Source organism: Myotis davidii, unplaced genomic scaffold (assembly GCF_000327345.1).
Source record: "Myotis davidii unplaced genomic scaffold, ASM32734v1 scaffold946, whole genome shotgun sequence".
In the NCBI taxonomy this organism is placed as follows: domain Eukaryota; kingdom Metazoa; phylum Chordata; class Mammalia; order Chiroptera; family Vespertilionidae; genus Myotis; species Myotis davidii.
The window spans coordinates 1520411-1530646 of record NW_006297395.1 but is presented as its reverse complement, the minus strand read 5'-3'; the positions used below and the strand labels follow the sequence as shown (position 1 = coordinate 1530646).

Here is a 10236-nt window from a genome sequence, read left to right as displayed (position 1 = left end):
CCCCCCCCCCCCCCCAATCTCACTTGTATGTGGTGATTTACTTTCATGTTTTTATCTGGACTAATGAACACTGAAAAATATATTTTAACTACCCAGATAATTAAGCCTTGAGAGCTGTGGGAAATTTGGGGGTTTCCCTTCCCGTGCGTTGAGCTGTAACACGTATTGTTTTATCTGTATTATTTACTCTTCTAGGCAAGATTTTATTTGAACGGAAGATTCTATGTTTTAGAAAAAGATTTGAAAAACTCTGCTTTAGTCTATGTGTTCTAAAAGAAGAATGCAAATATTTTAGGAACAGAGCTCACTTTATAGTATTTATGTACTAAAACTGGCAGTATTTCCTCATTCAAAAAACCATATGGGCAAATAGAAAGAACAGTGCTTTTTAGAACACCTGGGTTCCAATCTTGCGTCAGCCAATAATTAGCTCTGAGACCTTAGATATAAATTCCTTAACCTGATTGGACATCAGGTTATTTTAAAATAAAGGAATTGATGGATAATAATTTAAGACTCTTAGAGCGCTTAAATTAGACTGTGGGCTGATATTAAGGAATACATGCATAGTAGCCATTTGTATGTTTTTAATAAGGTAGTTGATGAAGTTATTTTGTAAAACTAAGTCAGATTAATTTTAATTTTTTTAATATATTTTTTATTGATTTCAGAGAGGAAGAGGGAGGGAGAGAGAGAGATAGAAACATCAATGATGAGAGATAATCATTGATCAGCTGCCTGCTACACACCCCTCACTGGGATCAAGCCTGCAACCCAGGCATGTGTCCTTGACCAGAATCGAACCCAGGACCCTTCAATTTGCAGGCCGATGCTTTATCCACTGAACCAAACCGGCTAGGGCAGATTTATTTTAGGAGGATGAAGGCTCTTTTGGCTAGGGAAGGGATGGAGAATAAGAATAAGAGTATTTTGTCTTAGACACTGTCCTAAGCATTTTCTTACTAAGTAACTTGTGTGGAAAAAAATTAAGATTTGCATTTAGCAGATCAAGTACCTAAGGCTCTAAGTTTTTTAATTAATTTACGCAAAACCATTACAACAAGGAAGTGGCATCTAAGCACAAAGCCTCTGTTCTTCTTACTACAATACTATGAGAAAGAAAAAAAATTGAGAGTTCCGAGTTCCAAATATCCCATTAGGGAAATGCCTTCTCTTTGGAAATGATTGAATATTTAAATGTGATTTTGCTTGCTATTGATGTTTCCAATTTGTTTTTAGATCCCAATTGTAGAATCTGAAATAAAAAAGGAAGCTGGTGAATTAAAACCTGAAGAAGAAATAAATGTGGGGCCAGTTCAGAAATTGGTAACTGAGATGGGCACCTATGCAACTCAGAGTGCCCTTAGCAGTTCTAGACCCACCAAGAAAGAGGAAGACAGGTAATTTGCAGCACTTATGCTCAGTCAGCTCTACTGTTTTCATTACTCTTGTGTATAAAACAGTCAAGCGATTTCCTTTCTCTTGCTTTTGTGACCAAAATGGAAATCTTTTTAAAAATATATATTTTATTGATTTTTTACAGAGAGGAAGAGAGAGGGATAGAGAGTTAGAAACATCGATGAGAGAGAAACATCGATCAGCTGCCTCCTGCACACCTCCCACTGGGGATGTGCCCGCAACCAAGGAACATGCCCTTGACCAGAATCGAACCTGGGACCTTTGAGTCTGCAGGCCGACGCTCTATCCACTGAGCCAAACCAGTTAGGGCCAAAATGGAAATCTTTGCCTTTCCTTTCCATTGAAAGGAAAAGGAAGTTCTCTCAGGATCATGTTGATGGTTTTAATCCTCTGTTTTTTATAAGTATTTCCATAGAAATAACTGTTCTGCTTAAAATTATTTTACTCATATAGAAAATGCTAAGTTGAGGTAACTTTTAGAAAACATTTTGGAAAATTTTCTACTTTTTACTGATGGAATAAAATTTTGATGATTTCCTCATTTTACTCTAATTTTATAGTGAAGATGATGAAAATAATGCCTAAAACTTTATTGATTGCTTATTACATGCTGGGCATTGTGCTACATAGTTTGCCTCATATAATCTTCACAGCAACCCATTAAGTACATTATTGTTCCATTTTATAGAACAAGGATTTGAATCTTGAAGACGTTTGTAATTCACCCCAAAGGGATACAATAAATAAATACTGTAGAAAAGCTGGGATTTGTAGCTCATTAGCCTCGAGTACATACACCCTTCCCCATTTTCTCTTTATATTCAGCTGTTTCTTGTGGCATTTAAAGATAGGTATAAATCCATGTGTTATTTTCTTTTTCTTTTTTCCTTTAGCTTCATTCTGAGAGCTAAGAAGGGAGGTAGTTGAGTTCTTATCACTGAGAGATGGCAGTGAGAGTGTTAAATAGCCTTAATTGAGTCATGCCAAAGCTGCATGCTGCTTAAGAAGTTGTTGGGTTTCATTTCCCTTGATTGCTTTGCAGACCTCCCCTGAGAAGATGCCTGCTGGATGGAGATTTCTTTGTCGCCGCCTCCCTTGCCACAACTCTGACCAAGATTGCTTTGCGCTATGTAGCTTTGGTTCAGGAGAAGAAAAAGCAAAATGTAAGTCCATTTATTCTACATTTACCCAACAAGTGAACATTGAGTGCCTACTATATGCATTGAACTGTGAGGGACTCAAAAGGGAATGCAAAAGATCCTGTGATTTAATGGGGGGAAAGGACACAGTAATATAATGTTATTGTAAAATTGATGAAATAATACAGTAATAATACCTTACGATTAGTCCAGTGGAAGAGATATAAGGGTTTATGAAGTCATTTCTGTTTGCTAGAATTAGTCAAGGCTCATGAAGAATAAGCCTTTATCCAGTATCTTCATCCAGTCAGTCATTGCCTATTTTATCCCAGAAATGTCTCCTAAATATATTGCCATTTCTATAGTTCCTAACCTTCATCATAGCTTCTGACCATTCTTTGTGCTCATTTAAAATAATAATATACTTCCATTCCCCCAGCGTCTACTACCATCCTTTGTGCTACTATTCTATATTTTATTTTTACATGTCATATTATCAGTCCTATGCTGCATTTTTGTTATTTTTGCATTAGTTATCTTTTTTATATGTATGCACTATTTTTTTTCCAACCATTTCTTATTTATCTGGAGCCCAGACTTAGGTAGGGAGAAGGCATACTTAGCTAATAGTAAGAAGTTGAGAGTTGGGAACAGGGCAAAAGTTCAATTACCTTCCTAGGTGCCCCCGTTTTTTTGGATTTTTTTTTTATGGTAAAATATACATAATGTGAAATATACCATTTTAACTATTTTCAAGTGTACAGTTTAGTGGCATTAAGTACATTCACACTGTTGAGCAGCCATTACCACTTTCCATTTCCAAAACTTTTTATCATCCCAAACTAAAAGTGTACCCAATAAATACTTCCCCATACCCCACTCCCAGCCATAGGGAACCACTGTTCTACTTTCTTCCTCTCTGAATTTGCCTATCCTATATACCTCATATAAATGGGATCATATAATATTTATCCTTTTGCAACTGGCTTATTTTGCTTAGCATGATGTCTTCAAGCTTTATCCATATGATAGCATGTATCAGAATTTCCTTCCTTTTTAAGGCTATCCATATAATATTCTTCTATCTGTTCTCCTGATGAAATAGTCAATTTTCTTTTAAAGATTTTTGTAAATGAGAAAAAGTCTTATATTTACCCACATACTTACCATGTGAATAGTTTTATTTTTGTTCATTTATTTTTTCACATTGCTAAAAGAAATAGGAGTGAGGTAATAACTAATAAGAAAAATATCACTCCTGGTTAAGCACTAAAGTACAGATCTTGTTAGTTAATATTGTGGTGGAGATAGAAACATCAAAAGATGGAATTTCATTACCAGATATAGTAACAAAAATTCTTCCTTCCTCCAAAAAGAGTTTAATATGGCTTTTATCTGTGAAACCTTTTTTCCTCTAGTGTGACCATTTTGCATTTTATAATACCACACTTTCACTTAACATTATAACATTTTCCCATGTTATTCTAAACCCTTCCTAATCATCCTATCTAATAAAAAAGAAACATGGTAATTAGCGTACATCCGCTACCGTTCCCATTAGCTAATCAGGGCGATATGCAAATTAACTGCCAGCCAAGATGGCGGCCAGCAGCCAGGCAGCTTGAAGCTAACATGAGTCTTGCTTGCTTCAGTGATGGAGGAAGCCAACCTTCCCCACTTGCCTTGCCGGCCTCTGAGCTTGCAGTTTGAAACATTGTTACAAATATAGAAGCTAAACAAAACCCCAGAAACCTGCTTTTAGCCTGCTGGAATCTCAGAGCTGGAGTTGATACAGTGTTTCGATTATAGAACCCAAACAAACCAGATACCTGCTTTCAGCAGCAGAAGCCTCAGAGTTGGAGCCAGAACTAAAGCTGGCCCAGAATAAAAAAGAAAAAGAAAAAAAGGAGCAGTTGGGAGCTTCAGTCACCCGCCAGCCTGAAAACAGCTCTCAGCCCCTCACCCAGACTGGCCAGGCACCCCAGTGGGGACCCCCCCCCTGATCCAGGACACCCTTCAGGGCAACCCAGCCGGCCCCCACCTGTGCACCAGGCCTCTATCCTATATAGTAAAAGGGTAATATGCCTCCCCGCACCGGGATCAGCAGAGCTACAAGGCTTCCCAGCACCGGGATCAGCGGAGCTGAGAGGCCTCCCGGCACCGGGATCAGTGTGACAGGGCAGCGCCCAAACCCCCTGATTGCCCTGCGGCTAAGTGTGTGATGGGGGCAGGGCCACAACCTCCCTATCCACCCTGCTCTGTTTGTGACAGGGGAAGGCGCCCCAAGCCCCTGATAAGCCCTGCTCTATGCCTGATAGGGGGGAGCTCCCCAACCCCCTGATCGCCCTGCGCCTCTGTGTGTGACAGGGTGCGGCGCCCCAGCACCCCCCCACGGGCCCTGCTCTGTGTGTGACAGGGTAGAGCCATTACCTCCCCATCGGCCCTGCCCTGAGTGTGAGAGTGGCAGTGCCCCAACCCCCTGATCAGCCCTGCTGTGTGGGTGATAGAGGGCAGCGCCCCAACCCCCTGATTGGCCCTGCTCTGTGCGTGACGGGGTGGCGCCGCAACCTCCCCATCGACCCTGCCTTGAGTGTGACGGGGCGGTGCCCCAACCCCCCAATCGGCCCTACCCTGAGCGTGACTGAGGGTGGCATTGCAACCTCCCAATTTTCCCTGCTCTGTGCATGACAGGGGGCAGTGCCCCAACTCCCCAATCGGCCCTGCTCTGAGCCTGACCAGGGGCTGCACCTAGGGATTGCGCCTGCCCTCTGCCCCCTGGGAGCAGGCCTAAGCCAGCAGTTCGTTATCTCCCAAGGGGTCCCAGACTGCAAGAGGGCATAGGCCGGGCTGAGGGACCCCCCCGCCCCCCACCGAGTGCACAAATTTTTGTGCACCCGGCCTCTAGTCCTATATAATAAAAAGCTAATATGCAAATTGACTGAATGGCAGAACGACCGGTCCAGCTCAATGCAGGATCTGTCCCTGGTGGTTGGTGCACTCCCACATGGGGAGCACTGCTCAGCCAGAAACCAGGCTCACGACTTGCGAGCGCAGCGGTGTTGGCTTGAGCCTCTCCTGCCTCCACTGCAGCGCTAAGGATGTCTGACTGACGGCTTAGGCCCTCTCACTCCCCAGGGGAGCGGGCCTATGCTGTCAGTCGGACATCCCCCAAGGACTCCCGGACTGTGAGAGGGGGCGGGCTGGGCTGAGGGACTCCTCCCCTCCTCCAGTGCACGAATCTTGTGCACCGGGCCTCTAGTAATAATTACAATATTTAACACATTTCGTACTGCTCAGGAGTTTTTCTTGTGTTTCGCGCTCCATCTGTTAAGGACCGCTCACCTGTGTTCTCGTTTTTCACGCCCATGGAAAAAGTGAATCTAGTTACTTATGTAAATTTTGTTTGGTCCCTCTTCATAGAGGAAAATGTTTTACACAGTACCATACGTTAAAAAATTACTAGGAACTTTGTTTGTTTTTGTAAATAAAAATGTTATAATTATTGAAAAACACCTAAAGTGCATTATGATGATTTAAATAATGTGCAGTTTGCCCAAAAACGTGTGGTCCCTGGCGTACGTCTTAGAGATTTCTATGTGGTACGCAATGTGTTAATAGCTGCATAACAGTCCATTACATTCCTTCATTTACTTATGCCAACATATAATTAGACATTTTCATTTTAGACTTGGGATTTTCAAAGGATTTTTTTTTTTAACTTTCATCATTAAAAGAGCCATTAATGAGATTTAGAGGACCAGGCAAATTACAAGGTATATTGTCTCTTTTTTATCTGTTTGTTTAGATTTATGGGCAATAATTTATTTTGCAACTCTGTGGGCATTATTTATTTTTTCAGGTTTTGTTACAGAATAATCATCTATTATTTAAATTATGCTTTTTTAAAAAATATATATTTTATTGATTTTTTACAGAGAGGAATGGAGAGAGAGAGAGAGTTAGAAACAACGATGATGAGAGAAACATCGATCAGCTGCCTCCTGCACATCTCCTACTAGGGATGTGCCCGCAACCCATGTACATGCCCTTGAGCGGAATCGAACCTGGGACCCTTGAGTCTGCAGGCTGACGCTCTATCCACTGAGCCAAACCGGTTTCGGCTAAATTATGCTTTTTAAAAGTCTCCAGGATTCTGTGTCTCAGGGTCCAATTTGGTTTCTTCAAATAGAAAGGCTGCTTTAGTTCTGCAGGTTGGAAGAGCATTTGCTGACATCTGAGAGAGACAGGTTTCTAATAACATATCTGGTTCATGCAGTTTGCTGCATTTGGTACAAGGCAGGTGGAAGTTTGGTTGTTTATCATCACACTAGCTCTCCTTCATTTATGCCTTTTCCATTGCTCTTCATTTTTTTGTGTAGAGCTGCGTTTCTCTCTGTATTATATAACTTTTGCCTAAAGAATTTGCTTTGGTTTTTCTTGTAACGCAGGTATGTTGGTAGTGAATTTTCTTAGTTTTTGTTTGTCTGAAAAGGCCTACTTCATTTTTGAAAGTTATCTTTGTAAGGTATAGATTTCTGTTAAGAATTTTTTTCTTTGGTATCATCAAGATGTTGCTCCATTGTCTTCTGGTATTTTGATAGAAGCCATTGTCATTGTTATGCCAATGCATGGAAAGTGTCCTGTTTTCTCTGGCAGATTTTAGATTTTTTTTCTCCTTATCACCAGGTTTCAGTAATTTGGTTAGGATATGCCTTCGTGTGGTTTTCTTCATCTTTACTTTGCTTGTGCTTCTATTTTTTTCTGTTCTCTCCTCTTTCCTCTCCTCTGATGACAGTATCCCGGATGGATTATTATACTTATTTTTCAGCTTCTTTCCCAAGGCCTCTTGTAGTTTTTTCATGTATGTGTGCAAATCAGTACTTAGCCAAAGACAATTTGGCAATGACATAGATTATGTGTCAGGTTAATGCTACATAAGACTGAAAAGGTACTTTGGATTCACTTTGTCGAAGACTTTGAATAGCAGGCTAAGTCATATGGACTTGAAAATGAAGACCTAGGGAAGTCATTGAAGGTATTCACGGGTAGCGTGAAGTGATTGGTGTATGTACAATAAAGATTAAGATAGCAGCAGCAGCCCTAACCGGTTTGGCTCAGTGCATAGAGCATCGGCCTGCGGACTGAAAGGTCCCAGGTTCGATTCTGGTCAAGGGCATGTACCTTGATTACGGGCACATCCCCAGTAGGAGGTGTGCAGGAGGCAACTGATCGATGTTTCTCTCTCATTGATGTTTCTAACTCTCTATTGCGCTCCGTTCCTCTCTGTAAAAAAATCAATAAAATATTTTTTTAAAAAGATAGCAGCAACAGGTGATCATACTTAGTGTCCCCTATAATGGGACAACCTAACAAATGTGCCTTCTGATGCAATACAAAAGAAATACAAAACATCACCTGTCTATTATCTAACCAAGAGTGGGGAGCATTTTATAAAAAAACTGGCCTGGCCTCTTTTTAAAAGTTATTATGTACCTGGCCAGGTAGCTCAGTTGGTTAGAGCATGTCTCAATATGCCAAGGATGTAGGTTCAATGCTCAGTCAGGGCACATAAAAGAGTCAACCAATGAATGCATCCTCAGGGTACATACAAAAATCAACCAAAAAATGGAACAACAAATTGATGTCTCTCCCTCTTCCCCTTCCTGCCCCCCTTCTTCCCTCTCCCTCTTGAAAATCAATCAATAAATAAAAAACTCATTGTGATGGAAAACGATACAGAAAGCCGGGGACTGGTCTAGATTCAAAGGGACTAAGGAGAATAACCAAATAAAATGTATGAAGCTGATCCAGGATTTAAAAAACAATGAAAATCTTTTGTGAGATTAGAGAGATTTATTTCAATTTAGAGTATATAGTAGGTATATTTTGGGATCGTTTCATTTCTCAGGAGTGATAATGATATAACAGTTATATAAGAAGCTGTTCTGATTCTCTTATTACTTAGTACTTAGGACAGTGATGGCGAAACTTTTGAGCTCGGCATGTCAGCATTTTGAAAAACCCTAACTTAACTCTGGTGCCGTGTCACATATAGAAATTTTTTGATATTTGCAACCATAGTAAAACAAAGTATATTTTTGATACTTATTTTATATATTTAAGTGCCATTTAACAAAGAAAGATCGACCAAAAAAATGAGTTCACGTGTCACCTCTGACACGCGTGTCATAGTTTTGCCATCACTGACTTAGGAGGTGAAGAATCTTACTTTCATGTGTTTACCTAAAAAAATAAGTACACATATATGAGTAAAATCAGAAAACAAATATGGCAGAAAGGTAACTATTTGTGAAATGTATCATTCTTTTACCTTTTCTATTGTTGGAATTTTAAAAAGAAAGCATTGGTATGTGAGGCAGTTAGAGTAAGGCAAGACAGTTAAAAAGCGGTTGCTGTCTTTTAGTTGGGGCTTAATGAAGGTTTTAGAGCAGCCATGGGCAAACTATGCCCACGGGCCAGATCCGGCCCGTTTGAAATGAATAAAACTATTGAAAAAAAAAGACCGTACCCTTTTATGTAATGATGTTTACTTTGAATTTATATTATGTCACACAAACACTCCATCCATGCTTTTGTTCCGGCCCTCCGGTCCAGTTTAAGAACCCATTGTGGCCCTCGAGTCAAAAAGTTTGCCCACCCCTGTTTTAGAGGGTGGCAGCTAGCATAGAAAGGAAAAAAGATGGAGATAAAATCCAAAAGATTTGAAATCTTATTCAAGTGAAATGAAAGTTTTATTAGATTGTGAGTTATAAAAAGTGACATTATTGCAGTTACAGAAACATGACGATAAATAATCCATTTCTCTACTTTTCTAGTCTTTTGTCGCTGAGGCTATGTTGCTTATGGCCACTATCCTTCATTTGGGAAAATCCTCTCTTCCTAAGAAGCCAATTACAGATGATGATGTAGATCGCATTTCCCTGTGCCTCAAGGTCTTGTCTGAATGTTCGCCTTTAATGAATGACATTTTCAATAAGGAATGCAGACAATCCCTCTCACACATGTTATCTGCTAAACTCGAAGAAGAGAAATTATCCCAAAAGGTAAGGTATACATGATAAAGCCATAAAAGTCCTTTGTGGCTTTTTTTTTAATTCACTCCTCATAAAGGCCTATGAAAAGCTATCTTTCCAATTAAAGAGAAACGTGTTTGTTTTCTCAACACAGAAAGAATCTGAAAAGAGGAATGTGACAGTCCAGCCTGATGACCCCATTTCCTTCATGCAACTAACTGCCAAGAATGAAATGAACTGCAAGGAAGATCAGTTTCAGCTGAGTTTGCTGGCTGCGATGGGTAATACACAGAGGAAAGAGGCGGCAGATCCCCTGGCATCTAAACTTAACAAGGTAACAAAATGTCAGATACACTGGTAAGTTATTTAAATTGGCTGTTTAAGAAATTAGTAATTAGGAAGTTGTTGGTCCCTCTGATTTTAAAAAGAAAAATAAGTTATACAGCAAGCATGTCAGACTCAGGCTAACATGGGCCAAATAAACAAGGTTTAAGTTTATGTGGGCTGCAAAAAAAACAAAAGCTTCAATTTTCATAGAAACATAGGTTTATTTCGATAGAGACATGCTGAATATAAAGGGCTGAAATAAATGAGTGATTGTTAACATAAAATAATAGAACATTTTAATAAAAATTAATATTTTT

General features: G+C 39.9%; 1 protein-coding gene across 1 annotated transcript in view; it reads left to right on the top strand.

The window, feature by feature from the left end:
• The window catches only part of COPB1 (coatomer protein complex subunit beta 1), a 36983-nt gene that overhangs the window by 17581 nt on the left and 9166 nt on the right, over positions 1 to 10236 (top strand). Inside the window, exons 13-16 of the mRNA XM_006773191.2 lie at positions 1240 to 1400; positions 2462 to 2582; positions 9395 to 9622; positions 9747 to 9926. Of these exons, the coding sequence (XP_006773254.2) occupies positions 1240 to 1400; positions 2462 to 2582; positions 9395 to 9622; positions 9747 to 9926 (690 nt within the window). The remainder of the gene's footprint in view (positions 1 to 1239; positions 1401 to 2461; positions 2583 to 9394; positions 9623 to 9746; positions 9927 to 10236) is intronic.